The sequence below is a fragment of the Diadema antillarum genome, unplaced genomic scaffold, assembly GCF_040938485.1.
Source record: "Diadema antillarum isolate AM-2024a unplaced genomic scaffold, OU_Dant_1.0 seq00000375_RagTag, whole genome shotgun sequence".
In the NCBI taxonomy this organism is placed as follows: domain Eukaryota; kingdom Metazoa; phylum Echinodermata; class Echinoidea; order Diadematoida; family Diadematidae; genus Diadema; species Diadema antillarum.
The window spans coordinates 1,035,536-1,057,021 of NW_027271374.1; the positions used below are offsets into that span (position 1 = coordinate 1,035,536).

At 39.6% G+C, this 21,486-nt stretch overlaps 1 protein-coding gene across 1 annotated transcript in view; it reads right to left on the reverse strand.

Annotated features, from left to right (window-relative positions):
* Window positions 1-5,326: 5,326 nt before the first annotated feature.
* Window positions 5,327-21,486, reverse strand: part of LOC139731475 (uncharacterized) — a 46,575-nt gene continuing 30,415 nt past the window's right edge. The window contains exons 24-33 of the mRNA XM_071642359.1: window positions 20,992-21,256; window positions 20,152-20,326; window positions 19,136-19,346; window positions 17,243-17,448; window positions 16,463-16,622; window positions 15,170-15,459; window positions 11,301-11,548; window positions 10,283-10,479; window positions 6,363-6,515; window positions 5,327-5,373 (exon numbers count right to left, since the gene is read on the reverse strand). Of these exons, the coding sequence (XP_071498460.1) occupies window positions 5,327-5,373; window positions 6,363-6,515; window positions 10,283-10,479; window positions 11,301-11,548; window positions 15,170-15,459; window positions 16,463-16,622; window positions 17,243-17,448; window positions 19,136-19,346; window positions 20,152-20,326; window positions 20,992-21,256 (1,952 nt within the window). The remainder of the gene's footprint in view (window positions 5,374-6,362; window positions 6,516-10,282; window positions 10,480-11,300; window positions 11,549-15,169; window positions 15,460-16,462; window positions 16,623-17,242; window positions 17,449-19,135; window positions 19,347-20,151; window positions 20,327-20,991; window positions 21,257-21,486) is intronic.

Below are 21,486 nucleotides of genomic sequence, written 5' to 3' on the forward strand. Positions count from 1 at the left end.
CAATGTATAATTAATCTAAATGATCCTTGAAATTTTACAATCATTTTATCAATTGCGTAAGTATTGTACTATCTTAAGACCTACGGTCACATGGGAACTTTTATACGAATACAATGTATAATTAATCTAAATGCTCCTTGAAATTTTACAATCATTTTATCAATTGCGTAAATATTGTACTACCTTAAAACCAACGGTCACATGGGAACTTGCCCATAAGCGTGCAAGTAGGCTTACTTCCATAGTGGTTAAATTGAATGTCCACATCAAATCCGTAATATCTCAAGGCCCCGTCTACAATCGCACAAACACAACTGCAATGATTTGATCTTCAAAATCTTGATTTTTCATGATGTCGCAGTGATAGAGCTCGTCGCCCGATACACAGCAAATTCGACATCACTGCACAATTCAAAAAGAAATGTGTCATTAACTTGTGAAGTTGTCGTAACATGAAAGAAAAAACAAATCTCTGCCAAGAAAAGACCCAAAGTAAATTCAAAAGTGGCTAATCCCTCGACATTTTTCTTCGCCTAAAACGAGGACGAGCTGTCCAGAGACGAACCAGTTACGCGGCAGTTCATCAACTTCCCATCTAACCTGATACTATTGACCATTAGGCCCTACCGCCTCTATTTTTCCAGTTTCGACTCTTCTCACGTATATTTCCCCATTAAACTTCCTCCTTCTTTCTGAATTCTGTCAGATGATTCACTCTGTTTATCAACATCTCTATTTACAGACTGTCTATTTGTTCGTTCCCCTCATTTCATATTTTGATGTGGTAGTTAAATGTTGACGTTTTAACTCCACATGCGTGAACAAGTGGATACACACATTGACGGTAAAGCTCGTTAAACTGAGAGTGCCATTTGTATTTGGATAAGTCTAAGAGCAAAGATGGACGGACAGGGGAATGTGAATGGAGCCAACATGAATTGAAATATCTGTCCGTGTGGTAGGGTTGGAGCAATTGAAAATAGAAATCTGTTTCAAGCTTTTATGTACTTACAGTCGACCATCCAATGAGAAATAATTAGAGTGCGCTGTCTTTGTCAAAAAGATACCGTAAAAGAAGCTGTAAGAAGTATCGTATACGAAAAGAAGTTTCGCGTAAGAATCTCATATTTACTTTACCACTACGTCTTATCATAAGAGATAATGTGGGATGTGCCACTGAGAAATGTGTGCTGAATCTCTTTAACCTTCTCTGTGCCATTGAGTCAAATGTGCACGAATTTCACAAACAAACTATTTAGCAGGTAATATAATCAGGGTGCTATATAACTTTTTTTTTCCCACTTGCCCAGACGGGCAAGCAGATTTTCAAATTGTATAGCAGAACACTTGCCCAAACATGAATTTTACTTGCCCGAAAAGAAAGTCCAAAGATATAAGAAAATGATGTAGAAAAGCACTTAAAAAGTCAAGGGCTTGATAAAACACAATCATTTGAATAAACAGCACATGTGCAAAGTATAACAAATTTGGTTCAGTAGAGTATGTTGGTGTTGGATTGCATTGAGACTTTTTTACATATGTGTTGGGAAGTAAAGGTGGCTTCAAAACATTTTGCTTGCCCAGTTCGGGCAAGCATTCTTTCTCATTGTTCTAAAACACTTGCCCGACTTTGATTTTTATTTGCCCCGGGCAATCGGGCAAGTGCTTATGTAGCACCCTGTATATAATGTGGCACTCGGAGGGGTGAAGGGATGGCATAGTTTTGGTTGAGATGGGGCTTCAGGTTTCCAACTCTTTTTTTTTTTTTGGTGAGATAATGAGAAACTTCTTTTAAAATATGAAAGAGCAAACAATTCTAAGAGGAATTCAAAGTTTGCAGTGGACTTCCATTATATCAAGTCCTCGGGAAAGACAGTTTTCTTTCGTTATAACCGAACAAATAAACAATAAAAAACATAAAGAGGATAATGTTGCGTCCTGAACTTCTACTTTGCTGTAACTGGAATTTTGTTATAACCGTATTTGTTATAATTGGAGTGCACTGTATTTAATGAAAATTGGTTTTGAAATGGCTCAGATATACAAAACAAAGCGATCATCATCAAAAGGTGGGACTTAACTTTTATTAGGATCACTTCGTTTTACTTTCGTTTTTGGATATCTCAGCCATTTCAAAACTGATTTTCATCAAATAAATTTTGAATGCCTCTGAAAATGATATGCTCTTTAACATTCCATATATGGCTTGTAAGTTTCTCTCAAACTGTCAAGTCAAATCCTCATCTCAACTAAAATTGTACCATCCCTTTGAACTGTCGTCTTCAGACAATGAAAAAAATCATTTAAACCAACCCATGTGTATAAGCAGGGGAGGATCCAGGAATTCAGTAAAGGGGAGGCACCTTTACAAAATTAAGGGGGGGGGGGGAGCGTACAAGCCCCCTCCCATTTTTTTCTTTTTATTTCTTTTGTTTAAAAAAAATAAACAGGGGGCACATGCTGGTGTGCCCCCGTCTGGATCCGCCACTGGTATGTGTGTGTGCATATAAAATCATTGCATGTGCGTTTCGTTCCCTGTGTGTTCGGGCATAATTTTGTGCTTCTTTTTCCACAGAGAATTAGCGTTTTACATCTGTATCAATAATTACAAAGAAGAAATGAATGACATTTACTATAGTACATGTAGCACATTATCAGTATCATGGAGTGTGTGTCCAAGGCAAAGGAGATTTCGAGTAATGAATATTGCATGCAGCTACAGCAAATTTAAGAACTACTGGAATATATAGACTATGGGTAATGAGTCCTTCAACACTGAAAGTAAATTTGAGTGGGTGTGTATGTCTGTGTGTATTTCTGTATGTGCATTTGTGTGTGTTAGCATGATGGTGGAAGGAGCGTATATATCCCAATGTATCCTCCATGGCATGTGCTATTATATGCAAATGATTTGGGCATTTCAGACATTATGACGCTTACAGAAGCTGTCTCCTTCTTGCATTACCCTCTGCTACACAATACACATTCGCTAACATCATCAATCATATACTCTGTTCAGAACACATACACAAGCCTTTCCCCGTTTCTCGCTCCGGCATTCTCTGTAACCCAAACACCTATTCTCTCTTTCTCTCAATCTTATTCCCATGCCTCACTCTTTCATACATTCATCACAGACTGCCTTAGATTCAAATTCCTGTTTTATCATTTTTATTTGTCAGCAAATGTGCACAGCCTTGGGCAACAAATACATATGTGTACAGTGAACAACAACACACAAAGGGTACCTGGTACTCTTCTGATACAACTGGTATTTTCAATTGTCTGGATGTTTGACAATACAGTTTCCACGAATTTGGTATGCCAGAATGCACTGATAATGGCAGTGTATTCTTTAGCTTCATTTCAGCTTGGCTCAGCTTGTGGAATGCAATCTAGTTACAACTGTAGCTTCCATCTCTTTTTTTCCCCCCTTTTAGTGGGGGGGGGGGGGGGGGGGGAGCTAGGGTCGGGGCTTATGGATATGGGGGAGGGTGTGATTCTAACATATATTGCGTTAGCTTTCATCACTTCCATTAATTGATATCAACATCAAATACTTTCTCATGAGAATTAATTTTTGACATGTCCAACATGATAAGCATTTAAGAGGGTGTTTACTGCTTTCTACTTAATTTTGCTTTCACCTTTGACAATCAACAGTACTAGCCCTATCTGCGAGACTACCATTTTGACAATCTTGATCCTTACAATGACTAGATCAGATCCTAATCCAATGTGATCTTGGTCGAGAGGGTTACACTGTGTGGTCAAAACCACAGCAAAATAAAGTCCGAGACAGACAGAGGAAGTACTCAATACTGTACAGTATGTACCCCAAAAAATTACAATCAGATTTTTGCATTGATAACACCCAATATGATTAAACCGTCTAAATGCTACTTTAGGGTCTTAAAATAGAACATCTTAGCTCCATTTTGCAGAAAACCCCATTCAATTTGGTTAAGTGGTCACAGAGAAATGGGGATTGTTGAGTCTGATTCTTCAAAGTTTATTACTTGGATGCTCTTGGAATTGCTTATCAATGTGTAAACACAATAGACAGAACTTGGAGGGAAGGGATTCCTGACATGCTCTACAAAAATCCTCATTTCTCTTTGACCACTGCAGCAAACTGAATGGGGTTTCATCTAAGATGTGGGCAATGAGTTATAGTTTCATACCCTGAAATTGTCTTTGGATTGATTCACAATTTTTAAAGTTATTATTGCAGAGGGTACCGTTGTAATTTTTTTGGGGGAAATATGGTATTATTGCGTCATGTATCTAGGTAGTCTAGTTTTCATGAATCTGGACTTTCCAACAATTTCTTGGATGGTTAGATTCTCAATCATGGAATACAGAGATAGAGAAATGGATGCTAGCATGTCGCATTCATGTTGAGATATGAGTTGATATTTCCATGTGTTGTACAATTCGCCAATGGGACCCAACTTGCCAAATTTGTGAAAATAAAAACCACACAAAATATATGGTGTGTACAGTAATTGGTCATGTACAGAAAGGGATGTAGAATCAACTTTTTGCTTCTCAAGACAGCTTTGGAAAAGTAAAAAAATAAATAAAATGATGACAACACTCTGTGTCCTTTATTGTAGAAGCTCTTTTGTGTGTGTGTGTACAGATATTTTCGTGGATGAGGAGGTCAAAGACATTTTCATGGGCTGTTGCTCTTGCAATATGACAGAGGCTATTGTAAGTGCACTGATGCCTGTCCATATGCGATATTTTTGCATGTCTTTCCATTCGTAGGCCGACAGTCACTCTCAAAATTGGCGAAATCTAAACCCTCATGAGAAAAAAAAACCAGCTTTTACATTTAGTGATATGAATTTGGATCTGCATGCAAAATTGCAGGAGTACATGGTGGATTATATAAACTTAATTATCTCATTTAGACAGAACACATCTAAAACTTTTTCAAAGAAACGTATATAAAGAAATATATCAGACGCAATACAAAGAATTAACATAAAACAGATGTAGACATAATATACTTTTTCTCTCTTTTTTATGGCTGACTTCTCTCATCTAAATCCAAACCCCTTTCATGAGAACTTTAAGCATTTATGGATGATCAGTCAAATTGCACTTAAAACATTCCATGTACAGCTACACGTAACCTGATGAACCTGACACACACAAAACTTTTCAAGTTCTTAGAAAAATCTCTGTATCTACAGGTTTGTAAATCTCTTCTGACGTCAGAAGTTGACTATCATTAAATATATTATTACTGATTGTTCCATGGGGGAAAAAAAGAAAAAAAACAACAGAGCTCTAAAATGTTCCAGAGAGCCCAGTTTCAAAGCGGGTCATCACTGCTGCAGCCAATGGTGTCTGTTTGGAAACCTGCAGGGGAGAAACACAGAATGATTGAAATCCTTGAAGTGCTACTGTACGGACCTTTGAGTGCTCTATCAAAGAGAAAAATGCTCTCTTTTTTTAGGTGGGGGGGGGGGGGGGGGTGAGCAAAATTATTTCTAAAGCCTTTGTGTGAATCTATGCACATTTTTCTGGTGTGTTTGTAGTCCTGTTTTCACAATGCATATTATTTCTCATTGCTCTGTATGTTGTGCAGGCTCAGTTGTTTTATTAGTTATGTTTTGTTCAAGCATCAGTTTTAGTAAGTTGTAGCTTGCAATGATTTTGAACGTGAACAGAAAGAATGATCTGAACAGCTTTGTCCTAAATTTCTAATATCTTCTTGTCTCCACAAAAGTTTTGCAGTGATTCAGTGAAAGTACCCAAGAAAACAGAACCTGGAAATATAATGGAATACTTTACTGTCACTGTAGAATTTCCAAAATATGTGATCAAAATTCGTCTCTGGCAATCTACGCTCAGGAAGTATGTCTTTCCTCTTACATGTCTAGATTCAAAAACCCCATTGGGAACACTGATATTGTAAAACCAGACATTTTCCCATGCAAGAAATTTTTTTTGCATTTCGGTGGGAGCCAAGATTCACAAAATTAAAATGCATGTGAAAGTTGTTGTCTACACTATGCATTGAGTGCCAATGGCAATTTGCAAAAATTTCAGGTTGCAAAAAATGCCATCGGCTTCAATTTGTGAAAATTTCATGCCGCCAAAATTTATGGTTTTACAGTATATGGACATTAATGGCCAGATACTGGTGGACTTTCTAATTCTCCTGTGGAAGGACGGCCGAGGAGGTCTACTCTCTTAAAATTGATTGAAGTTCCTGTTCACAGTAAGATTACAAGTAAGATGTTAAGTGCACTGCAGATGAAGGAAACAGGTTGATCTGCACGCCATTTTTTTTTTCCTACAGTAAAGATTTCAAGTGATCGCTAGTATTAAAAATTGTTACTTACCTTGGAAGTAGAGTTGCAGAATAACAGAGTCCATGTCTCTGGTAGTGACTGGATTACCGGGGAACAATACGGGATGCTCTCCGTACGCCATGGCCGCTATGTGGATCTTCTCGGGGTCATTCTTGAAGGGATACAGGGCCAAGTTTGCTGCTCCTGTGCATTTTTTGGGGGGTGGGGGGGGGGGGGATAGTTCAGATGCATGCATGAAGAAGCCAAAAAAACTTTCTGAGAATGAAAAAATGCCCAGAAATCACAAACTTTTGGTATGCAAAACTACAGTCACCTATATTGGCACATGGAAAGATACCACAGATCAGTTTGTGTTAACTCTACTAGCCATAGATTAGGAACTATGGTATACAGTGCTTCAATCAAAGTATCACATCAGTACGTGATTCGGGACATAAAATGACACAGGCATGAACATGCTAACCAGATGACTATTCATCACAACTGTGTCGTAGATGTTACAGCAGAACTGTATTTGAACAACTGTCTCTCTATTTCAACTTGAAAGATAATTTTTATATGTAGGGTTTGTACGGTTTATTTACAAGGCAGTACTAAAATGACATATTGTGGTACATCAAATGCTACGTCTTGGTTACAATTTGATTATTACTTAAAGGGACACAGTCCTCACGAAATTAAAAAAAATATGTTGTTGCTGGTACCTCCAATGAACTACTTTCACCAAAAACAAACTTTAAAATCACCAAATAAGCTCGTACATTTTGGTTGAAAAAGTGTGACTCTGCATGGTGAATATGCTAATGAGCAAGTCTTGGCGGAGAGTCATACGTCGTCGATGCACAACTCTTCCCAGCCGTGTTCTGCTCGTTATCCGTACGCTCCCTAGTTTACCCGGATGCATGAAGACGTCGGTGGCTACTCCGACTCGTATTTGACATTGTTTCTACGTTGTGTGTGTGTGTGTGTGTGTGTGTGTGTGTGTGTGTGTTTGTGTGTGTGTGTGTATGTATTGTGTATTATATTCGCACGTGTGGACGGTACAACTAGATGATAGATCTACGGTAGATACGCGTACGCACCCCGTACGCGGTTTGCCCTTCGCACTTTTCCAGTCTCAAGCGCAGCTGCAGCCCTACCTGTCGCCGCTCATGCATGTTCTATAGTACGTACAGAGTGTACATATTTGTAGGTAGAAACGATTCTACACAGGCCTGCTAGTACACTACAGGGGCGACCGCATTCAGCGTCGTCTGGTCAGGCTATCTTACATCAGTAGTTTTGCTCGAATCGTGCAGAAAATTTCCCAGGAAAATCCTTTTTTCCGTCCCAGACCAACAAAAGTATCGTGAAAGGTGAGCTGTATGGCTGGGAAATATCGGTACAACGATGCCGAACATAAGAAACTTAGGGCCTACAAAATCTCGAAATCGTGTTGTGACCTACCTGTGCGTGGACAATTTGTGAAGCGATGTTTTTACGTGGACCGGCAGGCTGTGGCCCTCGGTTATAAACCGAGAAAACTCCTGAAACCAGATGCAATCCTGACCATTTGCTCACATGAGTTATAAAACAGAAACACCTCGAGCATCGACTTCGAAGAGAACCGAGGGAAAAAAGCGTAGAGAGGTAAGGAAAGTGGCTAGCTATGTTTAATTTACCGTGGGCCTGCAGCCGGGGTTGGACTGCAGTACAGTGCCACTGAGCTAGCTGCTGCCAGTGCCGACTGGACATGCACGGCAAAGTGGAGCGAAATCATATCCCTACGACCCCCTGTGTTTACCCTTCCCGGCTCACGTCATATTTTTTTTTTTTCGAGGAAAGGCGATTATCTGACTACTTACAGAAATATTGAGATACAAACAATATTTTCTTTGAAGAATTCGACTCTCTCATGCACAGGTTATCTCCGGTTTGAATGCCAAAATCGACTGGACGGAGTCGAGTGTACTGTGTATGTATACATTGGTATGGTAAGGATTTGCGCGCGAGAGTGGTTTCTACGCTAAGAAGTATGCAACACGGACGGAAGCTAGAAAACGACCGTGCCTATTTGATGTCAAGTTCATGGTATATTTGGTTTAAAAATACATATAAATTTATGTTTACAATATTAATTTTTCGTAAATTATATATATCTAAGCTTGAAATATTTTGTTTGAAATTATAAAACCACAAACTTTCACATTATATGATAAAATTGCAACTAATCATTTGAACACTTAAATTGGTTTTTAGAGGCAGGGCTGTCAACTTGGTGAGTAGGGCATGCACTACGTAGCATCTTTTTGCCGGCTCTTTCACGATCGCTTGCAGGAATTATTTTTCAAAAATCGCGTACGGAGACAATTTTTGATGTCCAAGCGTATAAATTGGTGAAAGTTTATACTTTTTACTCTTCTTAATTATCAGTACAGTGAAAATCTCAGGACTGCTTCCCTTTAACTTTACTTCATTGTAATTTTATCTACTTAAAGATAATATAAAGTTTTGGTACCTCAAAAATTTCCCTGAATTTGCTTGTCTTAGTTTGTGTTTCAGGTTAAAGTACCTTTCATATAACTAACACTGTGAGACTTACTCGCCCCAAAGTGCTCTCATGTCTTCGTAATCATGTAATTAACTGCGACCAGCAGCCCCATACGCATAGTGACCAGCAGCCCCATACGCATAGCCTAATGGGGCTTCGCATTGTAGCATTCAGGATCATGACAGATTTAGTATCACGGGTAAATATCAACTTAAAATCAAAAAATTTCTTCAATTTGAAGACTTACCTATTAAGTTGAAATATTGAAAACAGGCTTCGGGTAACGTTTGGTTCTGCCAATAGTCCCTTTCTGTTCGAATTGATGACTGAATGTGACTCGGTCGAGAGGACCTTGGGAGAGCTACTATACACCGAATACTACGGCCAGCGCATGCGAACACATCAAATGTGCACAAAATCCATGAACGGATAAGATGTCTGTGTGCGCATGCGCTGGCCGTCAATTCAGTGTAGCTCTCCCAAGGTCTTCTCGACCGAGTCACATTCAGTCATCAATTTGAACAGAAAGGGACTATTGGCAAAACCAAACGTTGCCCGAAGCCTGTTTTCAATACTTCAACTTAACTGGTAAGTCTTCAAATTGAAGAAATTTTTGGATTTTAAGTTGATATTTACCCGCGATACTAAATCTGTCATGATCCTGAATGCTACAATGCGAAAGCCCATTTAGCTATGCGTATGGGGCTGCTGGTCGCAGTTACACGTAGCTATGCGTATGGGGCTGCACGCTGCTGGTTGCAGTTATCATGCAATAATAGTTTCGTAAAATACGTGCACTACCTCGCCGCCGTACAGCGGCAGCTTTGGTACGAAACCATTACTGCATGATTACTAAGACATGAGAGCACTTTGGGGCGAGTAAGTCTCACAGTGTTAGTTACATGAAAGGAACTTTAACCCGAAACACAAACTAAGACAAGGAAATTGAGGGAAACTTTTAAGGTACCAAAACTTTATATTATCTTTAAAACTGAGGCAGCTAATGACATTTCCAAAGACTTTTTTGATATGCAGACAACTTCTATTATAACAAAGTCCTCGAGACCACTAGTTTTCTTTTGTTACATCGAAATTTCATTATAGCCAAACAGGAAGTATACAAATATATAATAGATGATAATTTGGGAACCTAAATTTTTACTTCCTTGCATAAAGAATTTCGTTACAACTACAGTGTATGTTCATTATAACGAGAGTGAACTGTATGCATCCCTAACTCACAGTATTTTGACTTTACTACAATGATAATCATTTGTCTACAATATTTACTGAGGGTTTGGTTATCGATGTAACTACTATTACTGCAGATACTATTCATCAGCAGCCCAAGGGACCGAGTGAGTAATGACCAACAGCATAAACAACCTCTCTGCCACCATCCAGTTCTCGATATTCCTACCTTCCAGAGGAATAGTGTGGATGACCTTAAACATCTCCATGCCCGCGTATCTGAAGATGGTCACCGAGTTGGTCTTGTTGACGACGACGAGGAAGAGCTGGTCGTGGACGGTGAAGAAGTCCAGGGACTGGACCCGGAAGGCCGGGATCTCCTGCTGGAGATCCACGGTGGACTCTCCCTCGGCATTGTACACATACCTGTGTGTGGTGGAAGGAGGAAGAAAGTGGTGACAGCTTTGGATGATGACAAGCTGCTGAGAATGAACAATGGCAAAATGGCGACAAGCTCAAGTCCTTTTTCTCTTTTTTTTTTTGGGGGGGGGGGGGGGGAGAGGGGGATACACATGATGTGGTAGCTCTCAGTTGCAGACTTTGCTCGATCTTGAACACTGATTATATTTCATATCAGCTTGAAATCATCTTAGAAACATGTTTCCAATTACCGTGGTATAAAAAGAACAAGTTTCCACTTACACAACAACTTTCAGGATTTGAAGTTTCGACAACAGGTACTGAATATTCAAATTCATAAATATGCCATATATTTAGCAAGTCCAACTATTGGCAAATTGGGACTTACCAAAGGTACCAAAAGTGGTTAATTTCACGATCATGGATTACAGTAATGCACGGAGAAGTGTATGTGTGCATGTGTGAACGTTGCATTCACATTGGGATCAGAGTTAATATTTACGCGTGTTGTTAAACTTGCAAATAGCAACTGACTCGCAAAATTCATGAAAATTAGAACCTCGCGAAATATATAGCATATCCAGCAGTTAAGATATCAAACTTTCAATAACTGAACACACATTAAGATACTTATGATACTGAAATTTCACATTTTTTCTGCCAAATCAACTTATTCTGCAGTTTATTCACCCTTAAAATCTGTGGCATAGAGTGACACTGTGACCGGTTACTTGTATAAGAGGGCTTTTAAAGTATATCTGCACAGTGAGGACCACAGAAATGTATAAACATAATCATAATCATAACATAATTACTTTTTTGCCTACCTGTAAACAGTAATTGGGACGTCATAATCCTCCCATTCCAACTGGCCCTCAAATTCGTTGGCAAACGCGACAAAGTACTGCCCGTGAAATTCCGCCACCGAGACATCCGCCGCTGCGGATGTGGTGATGACCACTTCCTTGACGAAGTTTCCCCAGATGGCGGACTCCACGAGGAAGGTGCGGCCGGCCGTGTCCAGTCTGTTGGCGACGGCCAGGTGAAGGATGCCATCATACATGAAGGGATGAATCTAGGGGGAGAGGGATTGCATATGTCAGCTTTATTTCATAAGTATCCACCCTTCCTTTTCTATTCACATCTAATTCATTTTTTTTTTTGTCAGTAGTAACTGCGAGTGTGCATTAGTGTATGCACATGTACACATGCACTCGGGTGGCTTAGAGGGTCAGATAGATATACACATAGAAAGATAGATAGATGTCTCTTGTGGCCACCCAAGGTAGATGAAAAACTAGAAATGTCGCTATGGCGACTGGTATGCCTCCGCCATAATGCATGATTCTCCTAATGGGTCTGTAGTACATGTGGACAATGTGTGATTACATTTTAACAAAATTGGCAAAATATCAAAATGACATGTTTGTCACAAATGTATTGAATGTTTACCTTCCTTGACCTACACGTGTATGTTTAATTGGATGAATTGGAGGAGAGCATGTATTTGGGGATTTAAGAACTTTAACTTGACTTTGACCCTTTCATAAGTTTATGCACCGAGTAATTTTCAAGGTACCATGTATGGAGAAAAAGTGCAATTTCTGTATTGAACAGTAAATTGTTATCATTTTCATCTGGCCTTTGATTTATAAGAGAATCACTGTCAGGCAGAACATACATAAATATGTACTAAGTTTCAAGATAACTTGAGCCACTTCCGAGATATGGAGAAAGAAGTAAGTTCAGCACTTTCACTTTGACCTTTTGACCTTTGACCTTCTTGGCAAAAAAAAAAAATCCCAGATAATTTCTATTGGGTTATACATGCATACATCAAGTTAAACAAAATAATCCTGCTGGCATTGCATAAATATAAGGAAAATAGTAAAATTTTGAAGTATTGCCTTGACCTTTGACCCCTGACCTTTGACCCAATGAACCCTGAATTCCCTAGATAACCACTGCCAGTCAGTACATGCATATATACTATGTTTCATGAAGATACCTTGAACAATTTCCAAGATACAGAGAAAAAAGTAAAATTTTAACACTTTACTTGACCTTTTGACCTTTGACCTTTTGACCTCATGACCCCAAACTTTCACCAGAGAATCTTAATTGGGTAATACATGTATACACTAAGTTTCATGAAAATATCTTTAGGCATTGCATAGATATGGGGGAAATAGTGAAATTTTAATCATTTGACCTTGACCTTTTGACCTTTGACCTTGAGCATGTGCACCCAAAAGTTGATAGGCACAACTTCACCCCCTAATACACATACATGCCAAGTTTCATTAGGATACCTCAAAAGGTTTTGGTAGTTACCCTGTCCACAAAATTCATTACGGACGGACGGAAGGACGGACGGACCGAAGGACGGACGGACGGACGGACGGATGGAAGGACGGACGGACGGACGGACGGACGGACGGACAACCCGAAAACATAATGCCTCCGGCACCACTTCGTGGCGGAGGCATAAAAAGGGGCAATTAATAACAGGTGGCCACTATAGACAGGGTCTTTAACATAGCTTTCCTCTGGGGGGATTTTTTTTTTTTTTTTTAGTAACCACAATCGCCAGGTAGCCGCTATAGACAGGTGGCCGCTAAGGCAGGTTTGACTGTAGATAGACGATTGATAGTTAGACAGACATGAATACAGACAGAAAGAGATACATATAGGTAGAACAACTTCTGAAACTAGCTACTGGTTCCTCCCCATATTCCTTCATTAAATATAGTGTAATTCTGTTTCCTCTTTTTTTTTTTTATATGATCTATTTCTCTTTTCTGCAATACATCTCCAGGTTGGCCACTGTTTCCCCATCCCTCTTACTGCAACCAAGCCCATGCCCTCTTCAGGTTCAACTTGACTCTCTTTAATGCAATCATTCACAAACTGTTTCTCCCTGTTTTGCTCTCCCTCTGTATACACCTAAAAGTAAATCAAACTAGAATTATCACTGAAGGTGATTAATACCCCCGCCCCTAGTGTTGCTTTATAGTATGTGATGTCATGAGGGCAATGACGTTAATACTAAGTTTGTGCACTTGTCGAATTGGAAACAGAATAATTTTAGTTTACTGTACGGTTACAGAGTTGACACTGAGTTCCACAAGGTTTGGGTAAAAAGTGTGGTTACCATGGCAATGCATTGTCTGATACAAACACAAGGGACATTTTGCATAACTACACTTAAAGACCATCATACACACCAAATTTGACCTTCATAGCTTGAATGGTTTATTTTGATACAAAAATGAGTGGTTACCATGGCAACACATTTTCCTGAAACTAACACATTGGTGTCTTGCAAAACTACACTTTTAGATCATGACACACACTAAATTTGACTTTAATTGCTTGAATGATGGAAAAGTTATTTGATCTGCAAGGTTTTGGTAAAATTGCGGTTACCATGGCAACGGTTTGTGTGACAAACACAAAAATTATGTGTTCAACATCTATACCTCAGGGCCATAATGCCTACCAAATTTGGTTTCAATTGCTTGAAAACTGTGGAAGAAGTTCACTCCCCAGGATTTAAAAAAAAAAAGCGGCTACCATGGCAACGCATTGTCCAATACAAATACAAAGGACATTTTGCAAAACTACACTTAAAGAGCATCATACACACCAAATTTCACCTTCATAGATTAAATGGTTCAATTTGATAAAAAAAGAGAGGTTACCATGGCAACACATTCTTCTTAAATTAACACATTGGTGTCTTGCATAACTACACCTCCCGATCATCATGTACATACTAAATTTGACCTTAATTGCCTGAATGATGTGGAAGTTATTCAATCCACAAGGTTTTGGTAAAATTATGGTTACCATGGCAACGCTTTGTCCGACAAACACAAAAAACATGTCTTGCACATCTATACCTCAATATCATCATTTACCCTAAGTTTCATTTAAATTGCTTCAAAACTGTAGGAGTTCGCGACGCAAGATTTTGCAACAGACCGACCGACCGACCGCCCGACCAACATCACGGTGATTCCTATATACCCCCTTCACACTACGTGTGGCGGGGGTATAAAAATGACATTGTGAAACAAACTAGAGAAGCACTCTGAGAGTGCAGACCTCCACCAAGCAGCTCATTTTCACCACTGTTCTTGTTCTTCCATATCAATCAGTGATTTCAATCAATACGTATATATGCATGCTGAAAATTGCTCGATTTCTCAATATAGAAGCCTTTTGTTACATCATCAACTTCCAGCTGCATGGCACACCTCGCCTTAGCAGAAACTAGAGCACGCCCTTCAGTGCGTGTATGAAAACTTAAAAACTACACAGCTTGAACTTCCAAGAACATTGACCCTACCTGCCAAAATATCAAAAATCCTTCATAAAATCCACAAAAATTCCCGGATCACTACCAAAAATTTAATGTGCTGAGGACAAGTCCCGAGTTTACTCGGGCAAGGCTCTATTAGAAATGTGTTTTGTAGCAAAATCAGCACATCCTAAACATGTTAATCATCAGTTACTTGTGTCATTCCCAACCTTTCCTGTTAAGTTTCATCCAAATCCGTTCACAACTTTTTGAGTTGTATTGCACACAGACAAACCAACAAACAAAGAAACCAAGGCCGATGAAAACATAACCTCCTCCCTTGGCCAAGGTAATAAAATATAAAACACAATGAAATAAACAATTGCCTACCTTAATTGCTCCCAGTGTCTCAATGAGTGCCACATGGTTGAAGCCAAGATTTACCGACTCCATGCAGTAGACAGCCGACTGCACCTCTGTGGTCACCCCGTCCTCTGAAGCTGACCGGTGGTTGGCGATGGCCAGGCACGGCCGGCTCAGGAGCGGGTCCACGTAAGAGTCCACGGACGCGGACCCGACCCCTGCGAGTCTCTGGTAGACCAGGAACTCTTCTAGGGATGGGGACCAAACGTAGATCAGGATGACCCTGTCAGTGATGTCTTCAAACTCCTCTGGAATCACTGTTGAACAATGCAAAGAAAATGAGTGGAATTTGATACATGGCAGTGTTGGATTGTACAGTCAGACCTCAGTTATACAGCCATATCAAGACGATGAGCATCAAGATAAGTGATTTCACCGGATAACAGAAATTCTCAAATATTGCACTTTGAATCTTGAATCTCTAACACATTCAGAAGGGGTATACATGTTATTATCTATTTACTACAATTGTGTAATACTATGATCATTTGCTTGGTATTGTCATGTTTCATAATTCAGCTGATACAGAAATACAAATGAAATGTGAGTAGAATATCCATAGTCATATGTGTGTTTGTTTGACCGATATTGACTAAGCATGAGATTGTAATCTTCACACATTGAATACTACCACTGTATACCAGTTGTACCACTGCAGTGCACTGCAAGTTGACTAGTGATAGCGTCAAATGCCATCATCTCCTGCAGTGAATATCATTCATGATATATCTGCAAAATTTGGGCACACAATCACTGTGTGCCCAAATTTTGCAGATTTTTGAAAGTTTCACCAACAAATCATTCACAGGAATACAACATCCATGTTTACTAGAGATATGGCACTGAAAATGCATGAAAGATGAAGAAAATTGTAAGCCAGCCCACGTCTGGATAATAGAGAAATCTGGATAAGTGATGACTGGAAATGTCTCTATTATGAAATTGATGACACAACAGCAGTTTTAAAGCAGGATGATGCATAGCGTCAGCTTCAGCTACACGATTACACTGATTTGTCTGATTTTCCTATGTGCTTCACTCTGCTTTCTGCTTTCATGGACTCCACATGTATAATGCCATGGGGAAAATATCTGCTCTTACGAGTACGTTATACAGGAAAAATTGCATTTACAAATTCCATGCCTTGTAATGCTATCAAAAATCGGTCCCAAGTACAGCACACATATCATAACTGTACAGATTTCTAAACATCATTTCTAAGAATAATCAGAGAAAAAAAAGTGGAAGAGCAGTACTCACCATCAAGCTGAAAGTCTGCACTTCTTGATGGCTGTTCATTGGCGGGCAGAAAGTTCACGACCTCACAGCTTTTGCTTGCATTGGAGGTGATAACGGCCAAAAAGAGCCAGCCCCCCATGTCAAAGAAAGCAACATCTTCAGCAAAGTCCAGTGTTAGAGTCTGAGAACAGGTAATGCAACAAACCTTCAGAACATCAGACTCCATATTTACCAAATATGTGGTCAAATCATTCTAACAACCGTTTCAAAAGCTTTCTAGATGCATTTTAAAAAAATCATACATTATGTAGGAAATGACTGTCACATTATAATCTTTCATTTCATCTGGTGAAGGCAGTTTTCTACAACACATTACTATGTTCTTAGGATAAAGATCACTACTGGAATTACTTCATCTTCTGCTTGCAAGTTAGAGCAGTCTCTATGTCTCTCAAAGCCTCCTGCCTATTATACTCTAGAAAAGCATTTAAGACACAATCTTGAATTGCCATTATCCTGCATGGTCAGGAGTTACTTTTCAAGTGTGAATAGGGTCTCTCTCTCTCTCTCTCTCTCTCTCTCTCTCTTCTCCTTCACATCTAATATATTAGCATAGAGACTTTTACTGTACATTTGTTTTGTTAGATTTTTCAAAGACTTTTCGTGCATGCTTTGTATTCCGCTGTATGTTATCACAATGTATTATTTGTTTTTGAGAAATATGACACGAACTAAAAACTGAAAAAAAAAACCCTCTGAAAATGCTGACAGGCTGTCGAAGATTACTGCTGGATCTTTCACCTTGAAAGTTTCGTAGCGCGAGAGCTGGTCACTCCACTGGTAGACGATGGTATCCCTGCACACCTGGTCCACGTGGTCCATGTTGTACTTGGCGCGGGCCTCCACCAGCCACTGGGTAGTGCCGTAGTAGGTCCCCTTCCACTTTGCCCGGCCGTTGGTCCGGATCGTCTGCACCCTCTCTGGGTACCTCAGAATGTAGGCTTGGTCTGCGAGAAGTTTACAAACAAGTTACAAAAGGTTCAAACTGTGACAAGATTGACATGCAACTGGGATCTGACAATTAACCCTATTCTAACTGGGGGGGGGGGTCAATTTGACCCCCCTCGACATTTCGCGCCGCGATTCCGCAACGCGCAAAGATTTTGCCACGTCGTTTCATGACTTTTTTCTTTGAGGTCTCCCGCATATTTTGAGACCAAATTTGCGATGTCCAGGTACACCTTTCTGAAGTTACACAATGTTTTGCGTATGCATGTCAACCCCAAAATGGCTCAAATTCATGATATCATGTGCAAATCCAATGCAAATTGTGTTTTTTGGTTGAATTGATATAAATTAGATTATTTCAACTTTTAACCACTGAAATTAATAAATTTTAATGTAGATAAGCTTGAAAAAGTGCTTGCAACAAATTTTGGCCAAAAAACAATAGAAAACAAAAGGTAAAAAAACAACGAAATACATAAGAAATTAACAAACAATAAAAAACAAAAGAAACTGATTTTGATTGTGCTATTTTTTTACAAGAAAATTGTTCAATGTGTCTTGAGGAACTCTTACACAAAAATTTAGCAATTATTCAGTCTTTTTATTGGAGTTATAGGTGAAAATGTGATTTCATGCATAAATTTGCATAATCAATTTACTAAAAATAGAAAATCAAAATTTTTCTTTTGTATGACGATGTAATCTTGTAGTTGACATCTGGCTCTATCTTCAGGCAAAATTTTGCGGCGATCGCGCGATCGGCCAAGATCTGAAGGGGGGTCAAATTGACCCCCCCCCCCCCCCCAGTAAAAACTTGGTCTCAAATAGCCCAGTTCTAATAGGGTGAATTGTGTAGGATGCAAAATCTTTTGTGTTTGTATATGCAAGTGAGTATGAGAGTGCCCAGATATGAGAGAGACTGTGAAGGGAACATCTGCAAATATACAAACTGCTTTATGTGTATGCACAAAAAATCAACCAAGGGCCTCATAACATAGTGCTCTTGGATCAAAGTTATCAATTATGCCCTTACCAGCAAAGTTGCCAATAGATTGTTGTAACATTACTGAATATTCCATGGAGATAATGTCCAATAAAACGATACAGTTGTGTTTCGCTCTTTCAAAATATCTGCTGAGCTTGGATGTGATCTCAGTGTCATCTCCTTCATTCTCCTGATCTGCATTTTTTTTTAAGTTAACAGCCTTCTTTATTATTATTACCATCATTTCCATCACCACATCATCATGCCATCACCATTATTGCCATCATCATCATCATCATCACCACTATCATCACCATCATCAAAATCATTACCCTTACCATTACCATCATCACCATCACCATCATCATCACCATCATCAAAATCATTACCATCACCACCACCACCATCAACATCATCATTACCACCATCCCCATCATCACTATCATCATCATCACCATCATTATTACCACCATCATCAAAATCACTACCATCACCATCACCACCATCACCATCATCACCATCATCATTACCACCATCCACCACCATTACACCATCAACATCACCATCATCATCACCATTACCACCATCCCCATCATCACCATCACCATCATCATCACCATTACTACCATTATTAAAGTACTTATCACTGTAATAACGCTGATGATGATACTGTCACGATGAGACTGATGACATTCACTCACTTGAGAAGGCATCATGCATTTCCTCCAGAAGATCACACTGGCCTTCCAGGTAGCTCTCAAAGTCCTCAATGGCGGGCGTCCGATGGGTGAGAAGGTATAGATCGACGACGTCCTCCCCGTCGATGAGGCCAGTGGTGGTGATGTCAGAAAACGTGGGACTTCCCTGCAGGGTTAGGGCGCCCTCTATAGTCTGTGCACCTGACACCAACAGCTGGTTAGGAAAAACACAGGGAATGAGAGAGAGGAAGATATATTACCCCTTTTCTCCCGCAATTCTCCAAGAACCTTCCATGTCCCCAAATGAGATTCTTTTTACCAGAGTAGCCAGAATGATAATCCACCTGAGCAAAAGCAGTCAAGCAGTACATGCATCCCCTTTCCACAGTAATCTGCGGGTGCCATCAAGCAATGCAAAATACCAACAGGATGCAAGATATGAATAAATCTAGAGAGCTCAGTCTTGATGGCTATGTATGTCTTCATATGGGTTTGAAAGCAAATCAAGCACACTACTGGGTTGAAAAAGGTAAATTTGACAAAAATACACATAGTTTCCACACAGAAAAAAAAAAAACAGATACTGATAGAAGAAACTCTAATCATTCGCTCAACGTCATTATTCTCGTGGTTAGCACAACACAAATAAACATGAGTTTAGGCCATAAATGCAGACACACTTTAAAACCATTATGAGAGGCAGAGTGATGAAACAAATGAGAGGGTAAAAAAAAACTTCAAGCAGAAACTTACACACTTGCAGTTTGAAGAATGCCTTTGGGCTGAACTCCAAGTATCCTGTGTCGACTATGGAGTAAGTTATCTTGTGATTTGAAGAATACTGGTACTTTTGAGCTTAACTTGTAAGTATGCCATGACAAATATTGACTTACAGTATAATACTTTTCCTGAAGTCGATGATACACTATTGCTGTGCTGGAAAATCTAAGTATTCAAACAAGAAAAAAGGTAGTTATGTAATACAGGTTCTAGTCTTGCAATGAAATCATCCATCTCACCGAAGTCGTTTCGATCTGCACAACATCTGCCCCCTGGACGGTCCCAGAGACTTGCAAGTTGCCATTGAAGTCCACGCCATACTGGAAAGTCTTGACGGCCGTGACATCCTGGTCGCGGGATATGGTCATGTGAGTGGCCGGTGAGAAGGTGTTGTCATTGCAGCTTCCTGTCACACTGAAGGAATAGGAGACAAAGAGACAAGAGAAGGATGGTCTAATCATTTCATCTGTCATTACTTCTAATTCTGTAGATGATTTTAACAAATACAATGATCCACACACAGCTTCTGATATTGTTTTGTTGTGTGTTTTTGTCACTAAAGACCGAGCTTCACACCAACCCATTTTTTCTCCTAGTCCGACCTGTCTGTCCGCCAAGTATTTACAGTACCCAGTTTTTCCATTTTTTACTAGTCCTTTCCTGAAAAAGTTGCTGGTCTGACAGTGATATTTACTAGTCCTGGACCGTCAGACCAGTGCCAGTGTGCAGCATTGTTAAAGAGGAGCTAAACTATGACAAGAAACTTGAGTGCAGGAGGTTGACTTAAAACTTTTTATAAATCAGGTACCTTACAACTGGTATAATTCCTGTAAAGCAAGTATCCCAAGACAGATGTATCATAAAATGGACCAATAGTGTAATAGTACAAGGTACATGCTCTTCATAAAGCTCCCGACACAGATCCGGCTGTGTCTAATTCAGACTTACCCGTACTATAATTTGATAGGTGCATTTTTAAACTGAAGATTAATTTGTGGACACCCTGGGGGCACATCCATGTTTTGTAGCATGTAACAATAGCAGCTTTGCATTAAACTATATGATCCCTTTAAACTCACGAGACATCTCCACTGAAGTGCACATCTTCAAACGTGAGGGCAGGCACCACGACGTAATTGGACCCTTTCCTGACGGCATCGGAGTCCCACTCCGAGACGTCGACTCCGTCGATCTGGATGTTGTTGTCAAAGTCCAGATTCTGGCCGTCGATGGTGAGATCGGCGCTGAAAGTCTTGAAGCCAGTGACGAGGTTGCCTTGGTTACTCACCATGGCATCCCCACTGATATCCACTCCATCAACTGTGCCATCGACATCAAGGTTTCCTGTACATATATAAAGGTCAATGACATTTTCGTCAGGTACGGATGATGACACATTCCTTGCGCTTAATATAAAAGCTCTCATCTACCTTGGTAACATAACATCAGTGCTTAAAATTATGATATTCGTATCTAGCATTTTTATTAACTTCTCTACAGTCTAAATTATAAATCATATGCAAAGAAACTGTAAAATTTGGCATTGATGTTCTATTTTGAAAACGTGTGAAACC